Genomic DNA, 21,149 nt, shown 5'->3' on the forward strand with positions numbered 1-21,149 from the left:
TTACCTGACCATTTTAGCTCTTGAGAACAATCTTGATTTTCCTTTCCGATAACAACGATAATATTTGGGCAACAAAATACCCAAAAAATATTGAACCAAGAGCATACATTACTACCAGAAACCCTCGTAGAGTAGCATAAATAATATCCTACATTCAGGATAATATTGTCTATATACCAAATTTCATTATCTAATTGTAATGTCTATTGTATTTAAATAATACAATATTAAATAAAAATACTTCAGTGAATATTTGAATGTTTATTACACAATTACGTTCAAAAATCGGAACTAATTTGAACGAAATTCCATGCATAGATGAATCACAAGAACTGTAAGAAAGATTTATGTCTTATTAGCTTTTACCTGCAACTTCGTTTGCGTGACCGCAACTTGTTTATAGACCAGGATAAAAGAAAGTTATGTCCGCCTCCATCCAATATAGTGCATGTATATCAAATTTCATAATGATTGATTAAGCCGTTAAGATGCAAAATATTACTCTTCTTTTTTCCTTTGGCTGTTATCCTAGTTTATTTGTAATCTATCCTCTTAATATTTCTGCGCCACGCCGTACGGTTATGGGTTGTCATATCTTTTCTTTATTGTTCGCAACCAAGTTTTTGATGGTCGACCACAGCATCTTTTTCTTTTTCTTCATTTATAATATTACTATTATAATATTATAAATATTTAATTAGTTATTTTCTCTCGAACTGCATTGGGTTGGCTGGAAGAGATTTCTTTTAGAGATAAGCCCACCCTCGCTAACAAGTTGTTAAACTAATCGCTGTATCTTTTGTTCAAGTGCAATAAAGAATATATATATATTTATAATATTATAAATGTGAAGTACGTGAATTTACTGGGTACAGAGGAATAACACCTGAGTCCACAGGAATGGCAACGCATGGGGGGTATCATGGACGAAACAGTACACTCTGTTATGTCCACGGTACAGCTCATGTCTATAGGCGACGGTTACCACTTTCCATCAGGTGGACCGTCAGCTTTTTTTCCATTCTAAGTTGTATAAAAAAAAATGTAAATGTTAACTAATAGAGAATACTTATATTAAGTCAGTCTTTTGTACCACATTTTATTGGTCAATAAAGTTCAAATACATAAATAAATAAATGAGTTTGTGGATTATTTAGTATTTGTTAATTTCATCCTAATTAGCGCAATATCGCTATATACTGCTTGTTATATATAAATATAGCACCACTACAAAGGTCGAGTATTAAACTGGTAAATGAATGACAAGGTTTATTCACAATTTCTAATTAAATTGTTCAGCATCTAACTGTCAATCTATTAACCAATGGAGAATAATGTCGTCGCAAGATGACTGCTTTTAATTAATTTCCGGTATCCAGTAGCCGACTCAATTAAGCAGTAACTATAGGCCCCAGAATAAAGCATCCCAGAATTTCAATTTCATAAATCATTATATAAATACACTGAGGCATTGTTAGATAGGGTCTCTGAAGATTTGTACTTATCTATTTCCTAAGATTAATGCCTGTCATTATACCTATAAATCCGATTTTATAGCCCACAGTAATAGGCGTAGAACGAGGTAAAAACTTAATCTATGGTAATAATAGATCACTTAACTGATTGAAGTCTTGAATTGATCGATTAAAGATAGTACTTGCGAATGAATTACTTTGCCTTTTTTTACTACAATATATTTTTTTCGTTTTTTCATCGTCTCTCAATAGAACAAGGAACGAAGCCTATAAAGCCTAATCTGACACCATATTTTTTTTATAAATTTCATTCGAAACTAAATTTGAAACGTTACGGATAATCGAAAAAAAAAACTATTATTTTTCTTTATTATTAAATGTTGCCCAAGTATGTTTGCATAAATCTCATACATTTTTTTCTTTTTTCGAAGTATTGTTGTATTTGAAGTGATGTTCGCCTGATAGATATTAATTTTGTTAAAATTAAAGTCACTGTTTTTACGGAGTCAAATTTATACATAATTTTCACCCATTCAGTTGATACCACAAAGAACGATCGTATATTTTTTAACTATTTTCCAATAAAGATTTATTCGCAACAATAAATTATTCTCACTGGCTTTATTTAAATTTAGAACATGTTATAAAGTAAAAAATGATAAAGTGACGCGTGTCATCGGCCATAAAAAAATTACAAAATTAGCTTATATTTTTTTTATTTTGATATCAATCATTATGTATATTTTGGAATAAGGTATACCAGTTTATTTTGTACTTTTATTGATATGTAACATATTTTAGCCTTACTCATCCAGTGCACGATAATTTACATAAAAATAATTGTATTCATAAAATTAATACTTTTTTATTTTTAATCTAGAAATTTAACTACTTTATGCGGTTTTCTAAACTGTTATTTTTTAGTATTAAAAAACTTTTACTATTAGTGTAGTATCCAATTACAAGTATCATTATATTGAAGTTCTTATTTTTTTGTAGCTTTACATGACTGCTGCTAAAAATGATTGAAGCAGGCAACGCGGAAAATGCTACTGTGGAAACACAGCCGGCTTGTCCGGTTAGTTATTTATATCAATAGTAATTTGTAATTATATTTTCTCTAATCATTTACTTAAACATTTACTACCTATCTTTTGACGCTTTAATGGCTCAAACAATCATTCTAAATTATTAATATAATACATACATACGTACATACATATCTGTCACGACTGTCTCCCATTAGGGTAGGCAGAAACAATGGAACGCCAAATAAATAATTAATATAATATTTGCCATAAAGAAAGACATAAGAAATTTGCTGGTACTACTTGTAACTTTATTTACAATAATATTTTTAAATTTCCGTCTGTCAAGAATCTTTCAATTTCGGATATGTTCAAACGAAATAAGTATAAAGAAAAGAACTTTCTTTACATTCACACCTTTATTGGAATTTTATTTTATCATTTATTTTCTCAAAGCTTTCTCCCTTACTCATAAAAACATCAACTACAACTTCTCATAAACTAGTTTTAGCTATTGAATTGTTTTATCTCTTTCTTTTACACTAAATTCTCAATTTAAAAGAAAATGACGATACAATGTAATGTTTAAAGTAAATTTGTAAAAGGTTTTAGTTTTTATGAATAATTAAAACTACCTACCATGTATTTCTGTAATACTACTGGACTGTAAACACTCTTATTTGTGAAATTTTGTTATTGATTTGAAAACATTTTAAGAACATATCAAATTATTTATTAGCAAATATATTTCAATAAAATATTAGCGATTTTAATTTCGTCAGGATTTGCACGTATTTATTTATTTAAACTTTATTGACCAATAAATTGTAGTACAAAAGGCGGACTTATTGCTACAGGTATTCTCCACCAATCAACTTTCCAGATATGCATATGATAGATGGTCAATAGTTAATACTTATATATTTATTAATAAATTAAGTGCTTACAATGTTGATGGGCTAGGACGGTGCAGAAGAAGACAATGACATAGCACGTCCCGAAGCAACATTCCGTTTCACAGTGCAGAACATCAGCCAATTAAAAGAGCAAGTCTTATCGCCGCCTTGCTACGTAAGATGCCTTCCGTGGAAGATCCTGGTACTACTGCGTCACACTTCAACTCCAGAGCGGCAGCAGCAAAAGGCTCTGGGGGTATTCCTACAGTGTAATGGAGATTGCAATACACCCGGTTGGTCGTGCTATGGTTTGGGAGAACTGAAACTTCTCTCTTACAAGTCAGATGGCGTGCATTTATGTAGAAAGCTCCATCACATGTATCATTGGTTAGTAAAATATTTGCAATAATTTTTGAAAGTAGTTATGTTACGCGTTTTATAGCATTTTTATAATTTTCTGGAAAAAAAACGACTGTAAAAATGGTCCAAATGTGCTGTCTTTGTGCACATATCGATACTTCACCATCTATCATCAATAGGTGAATGATTATAATCCAATGAACTATAAATCAAAACATTGAATTCGACTCTTCATTTCTGCATAATTTTACAATATATTTTTTTATAACACAGAGGACAAACGAACATGCGGTTCGCTTGATAGTAAATAACTACCGCTATATCGAAAAAATTACAGGTATACTTTCTTAAAAAGGGAATATGCTCTTTTTGTGAAGGGTACAATTTCATATCAACTTAGAAATACAGCTACTAAAAGTTGTTTCCAAAGCATAATTATACGCGTAATATATCTAATAATTACAAAATTTAAACACATTACAGCAAAGAAGATGATTGGGGATTCGCTCACTTTGTTTCTTGGGATGACTTATTTGATCCAGAGAATGGTTTTGTCAAAGATGATTCAATTACAATCGAGGCTCACGTTATGGCGGAAGCCCCACACGGCATCTCTTGGGATTCTAAAAAACATACAGGATTTGTTGGTAAAATTATCGACTTTAATATATTACAAAACTATGCAACATAAAATGGCAAACAATCTGATGGCTCACCTGATGGAATGGTAACTGTCACTTATTAACAATACCATAGACATTACAAAATATACTGCCAGCTACAACCCATGGTTACTGTCATGGGTTCTCGTTTCTAAAAACTGCAGTGTTATGATGCAGTGTCCTGTGATTTCACAGCCATCGTGACTAATGTTAGAAATGTGAAAATGAGTTTGTATGTTTGTTACCTCTTAGCCTTTTAACAACTTAACCAAACACTATGGATGGAAAAAGGCATAAACTGGTATTTATATTTTTATCCCAGTTAGTGAACATATCTCGGTCACGTGGGTAAAGTCACGGGTAAAAGCTAGTATCCTCTATTTTATGAACGTATGATAAAATTTATTCGAGATAACAAGCAATTAATATCTTTTCTTAGTTCTATGATTAATATTCTATTATTCTTATTTTAAAAAATATCGTAATAAAAAATTGACAGTAGTCAAGTAGCTAGTTTTTCTTTTCCCTTTTTAGATAATAGTTTAATAATTGTCCCACATAACAGGATTGAAAAATCAAGGAGCGACTTGTTATATGAACTCACTCTTACAAACTCTATTCTTTACAAATGTACTACGTAAGGCTGTATACAAGATACCAACAGTGGGAGATGACAGTAGCCGGTCCGTGGCGTTTGCCCTACAACGCGTATTCTATGACCTACAATTCTCCGATAAACCTGTAGCCACTAAAAGATTAACGAAAAGCTTTGGATGGGAGACTCTAGATTCATTTATGCAGCACGATGTACAAGAATTTCTTCGGGTAAGCAAGGTTATTAAATCATAAATTGGTTGAACACTATAAAAATTTAAATAACAGGCAAAATGTAATTTTTACAAACTACAAGTATGTACCTACTATGTAAAATATACTATGTTTTAATCTAAGATACGTTACAATCTGTTTACCACATTTCATTGACATTCGTTCAACTGAACAACAGTAACAAACATTCTTACAAACCTTTATATTTATGATATTAGCAGAATATATAATATTAAAAGATTAAATATATAAGATTAACTAGTGTAAAAGAAGAAACACTCGGTATGAAAGTTTATACTGTCAGCCAGTGTAGTAGTATATTCTCCTCTTACAACCCATGCCCAGTAGTATAGAACTTTAATGAATTATTATGAGTATGTATGAATGAATTCAAACTATGTCAATCTATTTATCTTTTCGTCAAGACCCTTGTGGAGTATACATTGCTTCCTGCACTTTCATAATTGGTCTCACATTTTCATAATATGCACACCGATTTCGGAGACTCGACTCCCCCTTCCTATGAAAAGAGGTCTTTCTCCTCTTCTATTTTCCGGTATCTACATCCATCCATTCGCATTAATAATCTCTTTTGTCAACTATGATAACACTATAAAAAATAAAAAATATGGGTCTCACAAACCTATATTTATGAGATTTTTATTTTATTTTTACACAGGTACTATTAGATAAGCTGGAAAACAAAATGAAAGGAACGGTCGTAGAGGGAACAGTACCGAAATTATTCGAAGGAAAAATGACATCGTTTATCAAGTGTAAGAATGTTAATTGCACCAGCACCCGCGTGGAGACCTTCTACGATATACAACTTAGCGTTAAGGAAAAAAATAATAGTAAGTTACGTTTATAGTGTTGATCTACACCATATTGCAGGAAATTTGGCTTATTTGTACAAATTACAAGCTAACATACTAGTATTACGCCCTAATAGGGAGAGGCCTATGTGGACTGTAATAGCTGATATCAATACTATATATATTATGATACTTGTTGTTTATTACCTTATTTAAACATAATATCAGTAACTTACCGAAGTACTCGCAAAATGCTTAATCCTTAGGTCCATAAATACATGACTATTCTACTTTTATATTTCGTTTTATGCTTACACATATTTTTGTAGACTCTTGAGTTCACCCTCAGACAGTAGGTACTCTTTTAAATCTATTATTCAAATTATAAACTTACCGCAGATTTATAAAGTACATTATGGAATAAAAACAGGTGTAATTTTTCCTAGAATGTTCTATTAACAAAAAAAACCTATAAATAAATAATATAATGAGAATCCAGATAGTACCTGGGTACTGGTCTAATTTAATCTAAAAAATACTATTTCTAAGCTCTACGCAATTATAAATTTAGTAGTTTCCTTTAACACAAAATCTTGTTGCCTTCTTGAAATACAAAGTAAATTTATGTTTCAGTATATGAATCATTCAAGGACTATATCAGCACAGAGCTACTTGAAGGCGAGAATAAGTACGATGCGGGGGAACACGGACTGCAGGAAGCTGAGAAAGGAGTGAGGTTCGATGTGTTCCCCCCGATACTGCACTTACATCTTATGAGATTCCAATATGACCCCCAAAGCGATGCATCAATAAAATTTAATGACAAGTAAGGACTTTAAATATAAAATGTAACTGATAAGTCGCAATTCGGAGGTTTAAGATTTTAAAAGTTACCGTAAAAATGTTACCGTAAAAATGTTACGACACAGCTGAATACTTTGAATTTTATTAAATACCATAATCGATTATTATTGTCTGCCCTTTTTTAATTTTATAAAAAGAAAAATATGAGTAACACATATCAAAACTGCTTTGTCTTTATTGAATAACTTCCACGACCTCTATCAATTCCTACAGAGATGGTTTTTACCTAATCTTTCCCAACCTCTATGTATTCTTTTAGAGATATTATTTATTTAACATTTAATAATTTATGCTTTTAAAATTTATGTTCATTTTTAACGACGTATATATGTATACGTATAACCGAAATTTTATAAACTTACTATGTTTGTCGTTTCCGACAATTATTTCGACTTCATCCGGAAGTCTTCTTCAAGGATATGTAAGTACGGTGCTTTACGTCGCAGCGCCTCACCTCGCGTTGCCCGTTATACATATTTATAGACAATTTACAGTTTATTACGATTTGTAAATATTCTACAGATTCGAATTCTACGAAGAAATAAATTTGGATCCATATTTACGAGATATACCTGCCACACCAGCACATTACACATTGCACGCAGTGTTGGTACACTCGGGGGATAACCACGGAGGACATTATGTGGTCTTCATAAATCCCAAAGGAGATGGCAAGGTAACATGTACAATTATATTTACACACTACATATGATATTCATTCATATGTAGACATCAGAGTTTATTATATCACTTGACGTCACTTCGAATACAGATACATGTGAAATAAAACGTATTTTAATTTTGACATAGCAAGCACGTGGACCTAATTTATCCTAATGTGTCCTAATTAATTCTTAAAGCTTTAATAAATTTCAGTGACAACCAATTACAAATTCCTTCCTGTTTACTCTTTTGAACCCAATAAATATTAATTAGTACAAAATATCTTTGTTATTTTATAAATAAACCGCATACGAAAATCGCCCGAGGCGATTGGAGCACAAAGGTTAATGGGACAACGAGGACTCGAGGAAGTACTAAACGGAAATTACGAGAATTATAGAAGATAGAGTTCAATATAGAGTTAAATGACTATTGCTATTTGTAACTATTGATAATATGCAATTTATTTTAAATTTAAACCCGATTAATATGAAATTTCTGGTGTCCCGCAACATAATTTTGCACTCATATCTTATATCTCTTTCGTACTAAGGAGAAGAAATTGTTAATATTGCGGACTACTAATCTCATTGCTAGCTATGTACCCTATTTTTTTAATGGATGATTGTAGAATGATAGCCTGCGCTAACGGTAGATATACGCTGGCGAGCGGCAGTGAGGCATGACAAGTGAGAATGAAACGGCAGATCAGTTAGAATTTTATAAGTTTGTAAGAGTTTCATATTTACGATAGGTATTTAGCTTTATTCATGCTTTTTTTAATTAGTACCTATATTTAACTACACTAAAATGCAATGCAATGTAAGCAATGAATCCATTATCATAAACAGGTTTTATCTGACTTTACTGTAAGAATATAAAAATATACCTATACAAAAATATATAAGTAATTTTATTTTGTTAAATTGTTCATTAGTGGTGTAAGTTCGATGATGACGTAGTCTCGAGGTGCAGCAAACAAGAAGCTATAGAATACAACTATGGTGGCAAAGAGGATGCACCACACCTTGCCAGGCGCGCGACCAGCGCATACATGCTGATCTACATTCAGTAAGAAAATATTACTAGCTATTTCCGGCAACTTTACCTGTGCTTATAAATATATAAAGTATCATATATTTTAAGATATAACCAAGTGTATCAAATTTTATTCAAAACCGTTCACCCGTTTAATCGTAATTGAATTATAAACATCCAAACATCTTTACTAATTTTCACGTTTATTAGTAGGAGTTTCATTTAAATTTATTCTTTATTCAAAAGATTGCTTTATAAAAAAAAAACTATAATTAAAATGTCCACAATATAAAATTTTCTAGCTTGCAAATACGTATTCATATATATTGTTCATTCTTGCCACAATATGCACTAAATTATACTGAATTGTGAATTCTTGTTTTAAAAATTGTTTACAAATGTTTAATGAAAAATGTTAGAGAAATACGATTATAATCATTTGCTGACTGGTAGACAATGCTACTAGCATTAAGTCCGCCTTTTATGCCATATTTTCTTTTGTTCAATAATGTTATTAAATAAATAAATAAATCATCCATTTAAGATATAAATACAATCAGTGTCGATCACATTTATCTCGTTAACTAAAAATTAATCAGAAGATTCCTTTATGTGATAAGTCCGCAATTGTAGGTATATTAAATTTTTTAATGTGTCCAATGTAAATTATGTACAATAAAGATTTTACAATACAAAAGTAATTCTTACTGCACTACTTGGTTGTTAATATAAAATTCATTTAAATGAATATAATTCACAATTTAAATAAATACCTATAATATTTTTACCCACTGACATAAGACTTCGGCAATTGTCTTGTCAAATTGCTTTTAAAAAAATCTTCGAATTTCTTATAGAAAAGCTACGAAAGGAGTTCATCATCATCATTATTATCATCATCTTTGATTTCTATTGTTACTTTATTGGTATTATAATGTATATATTTATATTTGTTTGTATGTTTTTATGATAAATATTGATATATTTAAGTAATATTTTTTTATTTAATTATTCTTAATAAATATTCAATAAGTTTACAAAAAATGTTCAGTACAAAAGGTGGGCTTAATGTTATATTTGTTTAATATATTCATGTAAGTATATCTATATGGTTCTCCGTTGTATCTGTTATTTAATTTGTTAGTCAATATACGTCTGTAACTGTTTATCTACAATAATTTTCAATGTTTTTCATCGCATAATTAGTCCGATTTGAAAAATACTTTGTACATTTGGTACCTTATTTCTTAAGAAAGGTATAAACTATTTATAATACGGCTATGAGCAAACACTTGGAATACAGCTAGTAACGTATAAATTTAGGAATTTATTCCCGCGAATGCTTCAGGCTCTGGAATAAGCTTCTATATTTCTTCTTCTATAATTCTTTAGAAAGGGTATATTAAGATTTCTTCAGAGTTGGAAATGCGCACGTGACACTCCGTAGTGTTGTAGGCGTCCATAGGTTTCAGAGACCATTAGTAGTTTATAAATGACAACGTATGAGGTACCCTATCTGGGCATTACTATCTATCTACATATACCCGCAAAACGTTATCCATTAAAAAATTGTTTTAAATATTCATGAGTAATCTTGTTACAAAATAAAAATACATATTCATTATTCATAGGACATCACAACTGAAATACGTCCTGCAAGAGGTGACAGAAGGCGACATACCAAGCGACCTCTGCGAGCGCATCAACGAAGAGATGCGATACGAGATGGTAAGAACATGTAAATATCAGATTCCTGCACGATACAGAAGTTATTTTTTTTTTTATCCTTTTTGTTTCGTATAAGTGAATAGACGTGACTCTTTTCAGGCGGCAGAAAAATAAAGTGCAGGAAATATAAATCTGATACGTCAGTCAGCTCTGCAAAGTACTACGCGAAGATTTTTACAGTACTAAAACAATTCTTCACTTTGCAGGCCTTGGCCGGTTCTAAATATAAAGGAAGATAGTCAAATACGAAGCTTAGTTTTTATCTTTATACATTTACATAAAAATTTTTATTTAAAGTTTTATGCCGATGGCGTTGATATTTAAATTCGTCAGGTAGGTAATTAAGCTTTATATTTACTTTGTTGTATATTTTGTTGTAATTTATGTACCGCTGTCAATAAAATTTGTTGCGAATAAATTATTAGATTTTACTCAATTTGAATTCGTGGATTTATTACTTAACGTTCTTTTTTTGTGATATTATATTTTGCTGTGAAAAATGTAAATAAGTGTAACACACATAGGTAACATGAATTTAATCCGGATAAAATTAAAAAATTTCACTATATGTTACAAGTACACCGTGCTTTTTTATTAAAATTATCACTTCTCTTATTAATTGAACTAGGTACTATATTTTAATAACCAGCAATAAAAAAATGCATGTGTTACATTATCTACTTTAAATTATTTTAAAACTAACAAATACTCACAATCAATATATCTAGCATATATATCTAATGCCAATTAAGTTCAAGAATCGACCACAAAGGGGGCCGCGTGGAAGTTGACCTAATAGGATATTGTGTTAGTAATGGGGCCAGCGGTTCCCTAATTAAGTATATTATAGTGATAAATAAATCATAACTTCTTTCCCATACTAACATAGACACTATTGGAAAGACGTGCCTTTTTCGATGTCTGAAATAATAAGATATGAAGAACATTTTATGATTTTGTCTCTATAACAGTTTAATTGGAAATTTTTACAGTGCTTTTACGAGTTTATATCGTAAACTCTGCTCCGTACACATAGATAATTGGATTCTTCCTTGGCATTGTTGGAATGTATTGGAAAAATTTATATCTATCTTACTTATGTACTTATCAGAAAATTTGTCAGGATGTAATTTCTAATAACTGATGGTAAGCGGTTACCGTAGCCTATGAATGCCTGCAATACCAACAATACCTTAGGTACTACCAACGTGCTATATTAATCGAGGGTGGGAAAAATGGTAGATAAATCTTATTCCATTTCAACAATTAAACAGATAGACGAAACAATTTGGCGTCGTGAATAACGTAATTTTCGCTTCCATCAAAGAGCAAGAAGCAATATATTTCACGATTGACTTTATTCTCGGTAATTAAACATCTCCGCTAGACATCAATCAACCGGCTGTCACCACGCCTTCCGACAAGGAGCGCTAAACAATTACCTACTTTTATATCTTTCACTCATAATTAATAACGGAGCCAACTCTAAGCACAATTCTATGTACGAGTATAATTCCTTTCAGTAGTACCACCTACTTTTAACCGAAATCCAAAAGATGGTTTGCGATACGTTAGAATTTTTGTGATTACGTAAGTGATTGGCTACTTAGCCAATTCTGAACTAATTATACAATATTGTTTGCAATCAATAAGATTTTTACTTAAGTTGGTCTCGTATTAACTACTCTTTTATTTGGAAAACAAAAAACTTCTTGCTGCAAAGCAAACCTACAGATAGACACGTGATCCTGCGTTCTAAATTCAAATATATTCAATAATTTTAATGTTGTAATTGTAATATAAAATATTGACATAACATCTGGTCGTACATTGCATACAATGCACATAAGCGTTCACTATTGAAATCGCTATTTTTTTGAAAACTTTTTTTGGAGTAAAATATACATTGATTCGTACCACATTATAATTGTCTACATATCATCAAATTAGCCATCAATTGTACACTGCTGAATATACGCCTTCACCATAAGGGGAGTTTTCCAGTAGTTGCCTCGCTTTACAGGCGGGTTGGCAACCGCAATTAGGCTTTGGTGATATTTTAAGAGGGACGCTCCTGCCCATCCCTCGACCATTAATTTCCCTTAGTCGCCTCTTACGACACCCACGAGGTGATCCATTCAACGCCAGGGCCACTCGGTAATGTCTAAATATGCTACATTGGAAATACATAAAAATATACTGCAAGTGTAAAGAGTGGGAATATAATTAATGGTGTTATTTGGCTATTAACTCAGCTAATGTATTTTAGCGTTATAATGGTTCAACCAATTTCTATGAAATTAAGTATATAAGTACTGTGAGATGAAGAGAGATATAGGATACTGTTCATCCCGGCCAATCAATATATGAATCTGTGTCATGCGAGCGGAGTCGCTGTTAAAAATATATACATACATATATAGTTATTCATTTAAGCGTCAATTATACACATTACGAGATAATAAACCTGCAAACGTACATAGATGAATCTAAGAAACATTTTCATCTTTTATGGGCAGTAATATAAAAATAGGAATATTTTTCTGTTCAAAAATGAAGCTATTTTTATTATTTGTGAACAGGCTTGTATTTATAAAATGAATATAACGAAGGACACACTTCAGTGCCAGTACTGGGCCAAGCGTTCAGATATTCGCTAATTAATCCGGAAGCTCTACTATTAATTAGAAGACTTTTTCTTCGTCAGAGCGGATTACCGCCGGTCGTTCCCGTCGAAGCTTATGTTTTTATTTAAACGGCTTAAGTCATTAATGAAGCTAGTAATTTATCAAGTGAATTCACTGTATCTTTTAAATTATTAGCTAATTCAATAATATTGCTCTAATTTATTTTTAACATTCTGCGGTTTTGTCCTTTAATCAATGTATAAAGTAAAATCCTATGTGCTATGTTAGGATATAACCTTTTATTTAGATAGTGTCTTCATAAAAATGCTTAAAAAAAAACGGGTCAACTTTTTCATATAATTTTACATGATAAATAGTTGCGCGTCCTTTATAACTTCTACATTTATTTTGTCCTTTAATTTCTGCATCTTTTTAATGCGCAAATACTTATTTTTCAAGATACATTTTAATATATAACATTTATTAATTGATCCTGACAAAAATAATTTCGATGGTCTATCTATATAATCTAGGATATAACCTACCCGTGTACTAAGTTTCATTAAAATCCATACAGCCGTTTAAGTGATTTCTGAATGCTAATATAACATAATTTTTGTAACTCTGTATTTTTGTGATATTAAATAAAAAAAAGTGTGATTGAGCAACAAACTTATTAACATCGAAAAATCTTTACAAATATTAACTTTTATATATATTACAGGAAGGAAAACTCACAAATCCTTATTTTGAGCCGTCTGACCTCCGAATAAGCTATATCACTTTAACAATAAAGAAATCGCAGTATAGCAAAATTCTATTACTTTATGAATTGAGCACAGCGCCTCTAAATAAATAGCAAATAAATAGATAGATACATTATCGCTACCACGTGCATCAAACGAGACTGCGACGGCTGGCGTCTTATTTTTTTTTAGTATACAAAAAATACTACCGACAGAAAAGTAGGAACCGTGTTTAGATTTATTTATTAGTCCTCATAGTAATTTATTATTATTATTACAGCCGTTAATTGTCCACAGCCGAACACAAGCCTTCCCCATAAGAGTCTTGCCAGTAATTAATACTGCTCCCCATTCCTCGACCATAAGTTCCCTTGGTCGCTTCTTATGATACCTACGGGAAAAGAGTGGCCTTTTATATACCGGGACACACACAGCGATAGTAATAATTGATTAAAAATAAACCAATATGAAACAAAATACTATTTTGTAATGGCTGCTCAATTTACGTCTTTCTTTAACGAACCTGGTTCGTACGGAATAATAAAATTGTGTATATAAAAATTATTCATGAAACAATATTGAATTGAAACCGACATTGTGACTTTTTATTATTTATTTTTTAAATTCATAAAGTTTTATTTTAAACCTCTGGATACAAGCGATTTACTAGGTGATTTCATGTAACCAGACATCCGTTGACGATAGTACTATGCTCTTCCTATCAAACAAGCCAGTGGCTGTGGTATTGGGCGTTTTAAAGTAAGGCATTGCCACTCAAAGCAAGGTAAACTTTCTTACTTATATTATTGTGTTTAAAAATAAATAAATATAAACAAACACTTCAGTGTAACATCAACATATATTTATTAAATTCAAATAATTTAAAGCATGTGAGTTTTACAACAATGCCTATGACATTCCTCCATCGTGCGAAATCTGTTCTGATTGCCGCCTACATGCCGCAGACTACATACAGAAAGCTTTTATAACGACCATCATTTATATCCTAGTAATACCTTGAGATGAAGGATAAAGATGCATTATTATTATTTTATATCAAACTAAATAAAGAGAAGGAATATACCTGAAACTAGTAAGGTCGAAGTGGTTTATAACTGAACTACCACTTCAGAAATTTGTAGTAATTTGTCCTCAATATTTTTCATAAAGTCTGTTTAACCAACAACTGAATATACTAATTAGATACTAGATGATTTTTAACCCTTAAATACCTGGAGTTTCAAATTTGATACCGGGGTTATAAATCGCATTGGGCGCCTACAATCGATTTTATTTTAATATTTGGCTGTTTACATGTTACCAAATGTATTATTTTTTTTTTAAATAAATATATAAAAATATCGTTTTGTTTTTTTTACTATATTTCCCCATTAGTAAATAAAGGGTACACTTATATTTTTTTTAATTTGATCTAAAAAATCAGCTGTTAAGGGTTAATGGGTGAAAATGAAATAGTCTGAAGATGGCAAACAAGCATACAGCCCATGTGAAGGTAACCGATTACTGTAGCCTAGAACGTCTGCAACCCTAGCGGTATCACGTGCGCGTTACCGACCCTGAAGGAACTGATGAATTTAGAATGGTAACTGCACTATCGTTATACGCTAGCGGGATACCAGTGAATAATTATAGATAAAGATCAAGATCTCAAATACCACTGAAGGACGATATAAGTTAGGATCAATTTAGTTCAGTTGGCCTATCATGTTAAATTCATCAGGTTGGCCTATCATGTTAAATTCATCAGAATTAACAATAAAAATTTCTAAAGGAAACCATATGGAGGTTGATCTAATAGAGTATATTGCAAGCAATATGGTCGCTAATCCCCGTTATAATATCTTCTCCACTGGTAATATATGGGTATACTCTAATAACTGCTTACTTCGTAAAGAGAGCCATACACACTCCTGAATTGGGTTGTAACGTACAAAAGGTTGATGAGTTGATATCTTGCAATCCCATATAACTTGCTTCTAAAATATTGTAAATATTTTACTAAACTAGGTGTTATTTTGCGGAAGTCCAGAGTCCACTAGTTTTTTAAATAGAATTCTTTTGTTTAATTCCTCTACAATTAGTATGCGTATCAATCTTCAAGTGTTGGCAGTCACACACATACTAATAGTAGCGGAATTAAATAAAATTATTCTATTCAATTATCTAATAAATTATTGTATTTACTATAAAATATTCAAGATTATAATACTTATCTTATGAACAATTGAACATAAACGCTCTCAGTTTCAGATAACGTTAACATAGAATCATTAGAACAAATAGTTGTTGTTTATAACTTAGAACATTTATATACCATTAACTTAGAATATATAGTAATTAAAATATATAGTTTTAAGTTTAAGTGTCCATTAGACTGATAACGTATGCAACTAAGACCACAGGCACTAATTCTTAATCCTTAATCTATGGCTAGTACCTGACTTTCCAAACAGTTTAAAAAAGGGAGGGTGTCAATTCTTTTTTTTTTTTTTTTATTCTTTATGTTTGTTACTTCATAACTTCATCAGTTAGGAACCTATTTAGATAATTCTTTTTTTTTTATTTAAAAGGATATACTTTTAGATTGGTCCCATACAAATTTTATGAAGTCGGATTCGTAGTTTAGTTTTAAAATTAAAATAAGTGGTTTTGAACACAATTTTAAATTATATAAACAACATTCAATATTTTCTGATGAAAAGATGATATAATGATTAGTTTGAATTTAAACGTTAAATACAGAAAAATCTAATATTCTAATAATAATGTTTCAGTATGAAGTGCCACTGAAAACAGTTTTCGAATGCTTGTTTTTTAACAAACTATCAATGTATACAACGTTTAAATAATTATGTTTGTTGCCTATCAAATATCAGTGTTGTAGAGTTACGAAGGTAGGTTTTACCTCACCTTTGCAATGCCGTTCACAATCTAATAACATGTTAAAATTATTCTTATTTTTTCCACACCCTGAATACGTAAATAATTGACATTGATCCAATTGTGCGTTGTAGTAATATCTGAAATGAAAGATATTATTTATTTTAAAGGCAATTAATTATATATAAGATTTAATAACTATGCTCTTTACTTATATTTCAATAACTTTTTACTATATTTATCCTTTAGACACCGAAACAGACAAACATGCTATTGATGTTAAAACGTGCAATATCATCATCATCATTTCAGCCGTTAACTGTCCTCTGCTGAACATGAGCCTTCCCCATAAGGGGAGTTTTACCAGTAGTTACCACGCTTGGCAGGTGGGTTGCCAACCGCAAGGAATGTGCAGCAGCGACCTTAAAAGACCACCAAAGCCTAATTGCGAATACAAACCAAAAGTGGCAACAAGTGCCAAGATCCTTCTTATGGGAGAGACCTCGGTTCAAAAATAGACAGTTAACAGTTGATGTAATAAATAAAAAAAAATTCAATCGACTTCACAAAGGATTCAATTCAATTCTCAATTAATTTTTTTTTTGTTTGTTATCTCATTTGTTATTATTAATATATTCTATCAGATAAAAAAAATACTGAACCGATTTATGAGTTTAGAAGTTTAGTTTTTAAATAAAGATAACTGGTTTTGCCGTGGTGTCTGTATTTTCTATGGAACAAAATTTTAAATTACTTAAGTTTTTTTTAATATTATAAAAATACCGACTTATGTATTTGCCTTTGGAGCAACTGTCTTTTTTTTTTTGGTTGTTGTTGACAGCAATAATCCCAATTCCATAAATCAGAGTAACCTGCTACATTTTAAATAGTTTAACTGTTGGTTAAATTGGCTGGATTTATTAGAAAAGAAGTTTATTTATTTATTAATTCTTTATTGTGCACAAAAATATCATGGTTATAATTTTTTAATATTAAATTTATTTGGTAGCTAGTACTTACTTCTCCGTGATTCTACATTTTGCAATAGAAATAGGTTTAATGGAATGTCAACTTTATTCCGATCATCCTCTTTCCACAGTACATTGATCCTCCTGTGAATTGTCGAAGGCTTGGGTGAGGTACTCTCTCGTATTGAAGCAGTCGTCAACGTTATTTCCACTTCACATTTCACATATAAACTCCCCACCAAGATCAAATATCCACAATACATGAATATTTTCATTTCAAGAGCAGGTGACGTCATATAAATATTTGTGACCATTCCGTTGACCATAACAGCTATAAAAGCAAAGGTGACCAAAATTTATAACGGCATAAAAATGTTACAGCGGTCGTAAATAAGCTGGGTTAAAATTGTGCACAAAATCCGTTTATTGAAACAAGAATATTATTACAAAAATTGCCCAGAAAGGGTCTGTTTTAGCATTCATATCTACAGAAATTTCTTTAGTCGCTTGTATCGACGGAAACATTTAGTACTTTTTCATGATGATGTATACGAAATTCCAAGAAATGAAATTTATACTACAATTCCTAGCTTTATAAAGTGTCTTATCTTAAGCCACATGAACCAAAAATGCGAATGTTTTGAAAGATTGCAAATTGCAGCTCACGAATACTCCATATATATTAAAAGTAATGTATTATATGTGCATTTCTTATGTGTATATTATATTTATATTGTGTATTGCCTTAATGTGTTACTATAATTGTCACATATTTTTCACCACATCTGCCCTTCATACGCTTTCTGTTTTTACCCAAAGGTTAGCTGGTAGAGAATGCCATATGGCATTAATTATTAAATAAAATACTGAAGTGAAAACAAAAGCCACCTTGTGATAACTGATTATGGAATCTCCATCGCAATACTCCTTTTTTGTTGGCACTTATCCCAATTGTCAAAATTCAGATAACGTTAAATAATTTATTTAATCACACCTGCCCATCATTGTAGATGATATAATGGGAAAATACCTCATTTGCACTGCATACCGCGCACTCAACGCTGTAGGCAAAACACGATAATTTCCCGGTTACTGGCACAATGCATCGTTTGATTGTGAAGCAGATGTTTGCTGATCTAATGGCATTTTCAATTTGCATACAAATTCCTGATCTCGCATTGCTGGGCTGTGCGAGCGGTGCGGCGATGGCTGGTTGAATGCCGAAAGCCGGGGTACTCGAATGCTCCGGTGCCCGAATCGGATTATCGCTAACGACGCACCATTCTGTATGCCGCCGCAGTGGGTCGCATTCTTGCCGCGTGTCCGGCTCGACACTGATAAACTGCTTTAGTAGTTTATTATCATTACATCCAGTCAACAAAGTAAAATTCACCTAGTAAGCATCCACCGTTTTTCTGGATACTAGTAACAAAATTATCATTACCTACGTATAATTTTAGAAAATATCAACGTGATGCTTATTCAGCATGAACATGTGCAATCTAAGCAGACAACTATTATGAACTGAAATAAATAATTTACCTGTCTTCTAGTACTACTATTAACTTACTATATATCTATTTTCGTAATTAATTTACTAAAAATTAACCACGACAGTTATCAGGAGGGACCCCGTATAGATCAGCCTAACAAAGTAAAGTAGGGGGAAGGGATTGTTAATAATGGAGACTAAGGACCCCATTGTTAGCAATATACCCAAACAAGTCGACCTCCACGTGGTCTCCCCTAGAAACCATCGTGCTGAATTCCAAATTTATTCAATACAATGGGCTAACTGACCTGTCTTTTCATTCTCACCTATCATCACTCACTGGTGCCCCGCCAGCGTATACCGATAGCGCAGACGGGGTTACTATTCCATGATCACCCATGAAAAAAACCTGACAAAGTACATACTAGCTCACCTATGTATCCCAAATAACTGTATTTCAAGTAATTTCAACTCGTGAACAACTCACGTAACAACGTTGATTATATTATGATAAATACATAGATGCCAACATAAAATAACTACAGTCGTTGCGCGATTTGCAAGAAGCTTGGATATTTTAAAATTATAAAAAGGTACCTACTCATCTCTTATTAAAAAAAAATTGAGATTACTTATCTGGCTCGAGGCAAATTGTTAAAAAAGAAATGTAATTTCCAGATAGCTCTTCACAAAGCTTTTTAAAATGTACAATTCCAAGCTGTGGGATTAATTGCTGTAGTTTTTCATCTCGTCTGGCAGCCACCGGTCGGTGGAAGGAGATGAGATTACGACTGATTCCGCCGGCGACGTTAATAATTAATTGTCATTGCAATACAGCTATATAAACTATCGACTTGAATCAACCTACTAAGTTGTAAATTATTAAAAATGCAACAGTACGAAAGATGATAATTGATGATGCCCATGATTTTCCAAGAAAGAGACGATCGACCAAACGGTTGTAAAACGTTTACTGTGAACCTACCTATTGTTTTTATAATGGATGATAATGGAATGATAACCCCGCCTGCGCTGACAGTATACGCTGATGGGGCACCAGTGAGCAATGATAGATGAAGATGAAAAGGCAGGTCAATTAGCCCATCGTGATAAATTCACTTGGAACTAAGCACGAGCCGGAAGTCAACCTCCTCGTGGTTCCCCCTGGAAACCATCTTAATTGATTAAATCGATGAATAGGCGATGGGCAAACTGACCTACTTCATTGTCATCTATCATCCCTCACTAGTACCCCGCCAGTGTATAACGATAGCGCAGGCGGAGTAACCATTTCATTATCATCCATTAAAAAAACAGGATATATCGCTAACAAACGGGCTACTGATCCCCACTACTGACAATTCCTTCCCCCCCCCCCCACTGCCTATTGTTAGAGTAGACATTTCCCATGTGCTGATTGGTTTATAGGTGCAGAATATCTAAAATGCTTGCTCCTCGAACGACGAAAGAATTAGAGAAATCTACATGTCTGCTACCCGAAAGGGTAACCGCTGGTAAATGTGACGAGAACGCACTACAACGTTACTACAGACTACTTTACCTTTCAGTGATGTTTGATTACAGAACTTAATATTTATTTATTTGACAAAAAACACAAAGTTACAAATACAAAATACAATGGGCCCCACACTAGGCGAACCTCTATCGTGGGCACCCGACAAAGATTAACAAATCACAATGTTATAATAAAAAGTACATAGTGGGATATAATAAAAAGTACATAATATACTCATAGATTGGCAAGTTTATAGGTGCCTTTAATTATTTACACGTATATGAGTTAACTAGACCGTTTCTATACACATATCGATCATAAACTAATGATATACCTATTTAACTTAGCACTTTTTAATATATCAGCCATTAACTGTCCTCAGCTGAACATAGGCCTCCCCTTGACACTTTTTACTACAAAAATTCGTTGCGCAGACGTCGCAAACTAGTCAGGAGCAACATATAGGGTTGTAAGAATAAAATTCCTACCTGTTTATTATTTTTTGGAAAGAAAGAAGCTGCGAATATGACCAGAACCATATT

At 31.9% G+C, this 21,149-nt stretch overlaps 2 protein-coding genes across 8 annotated transcripts; one reads left to right on the forward strand and one right to left on the reverse strand.

Moving 5' to 3' along the window:
- The first annotated feature begins 2,129 nt into the window (after nt 1-2,129).
- On the forward strand, nt 2,130-10,858 carry LOC113520087 (ubiquitin carboxyl-terminal hydrolase 7-like). 7 transcript variants are annotated; one of them, XM_026905351.3, is made up of 11 exons: nt 2,130-2,229; nt 2,475-2,553; nt 3,467-3,786; nt 4,243-4,406; nt 4,987-5,246; nt 5,929-6,103; nt 6,698-6,890; nt 7,451-7,604; nt 8,529-8,662; nt 10,261-10,367; nt 10,457-10,856. In XM_026905351.3, the coding sequence occupies exons 2-11, from the start codon at nt 2,497-2,499 to the stop codon at nt 10,594-10,596; spliced, it is 1,704 nt and encodes a 567-aa protein (XP_026761152.2). In that variant the 5' UTR covers nt 2,130-2,229; nt 2,475-2,496; the 3' UTR covers nt 10,597-10,856. The 7 variants fall into 7 exon arrangements, with proteins under 7 accessions (XP_026761152.2, XP_031765184.1, XP_031765186.1 ...); XM_031909324.2 differs by having other exon boundaries at nt 10,261-10,357; nt 10,564-10,854; XM_031909326.2 differs by having other exon boundaries at nt 10,261-10,357; nt 10,457-10,602.
- A 3,175-nt stretch (nt 10,859-14,033) lies between these two features.
- Nucleotides 14,034-18,745, reverse strand: LOC128202587 (actinia tenebrosa protease inhibitors-like). The gene is given in 5 exon segments (XM_052903406.1): nt 14,034-14,683; nt 14,686-14,710; nt 15,637-15,727; nt 16,662-16,771; nt 18,693-18,745. Coding segments are annotated over 5 exon segments (351 nt in total). The 3' UTR covers nt 14,034-14,611.
- Between the last annotated feature and the right edge of the window lie 2,404 nt (nt 18,746-21,149).

This window comes from Galleria mellonella, unplaced genomic scaffold (genome assembly GCF_026898425.1).
Source record: "Galleria mellonella isolate WM207_F2 unplaced genomic scaffold, CSIRO_AGI_GalMel_v1 utg139, whole genome shotgun sequence".
Lineage (NCBI taxonomy): Eukaryota > Metazoa > Arthropoda > Insecta > Lepidoptera > Pyralidae > Galleria > Galleria mellonella.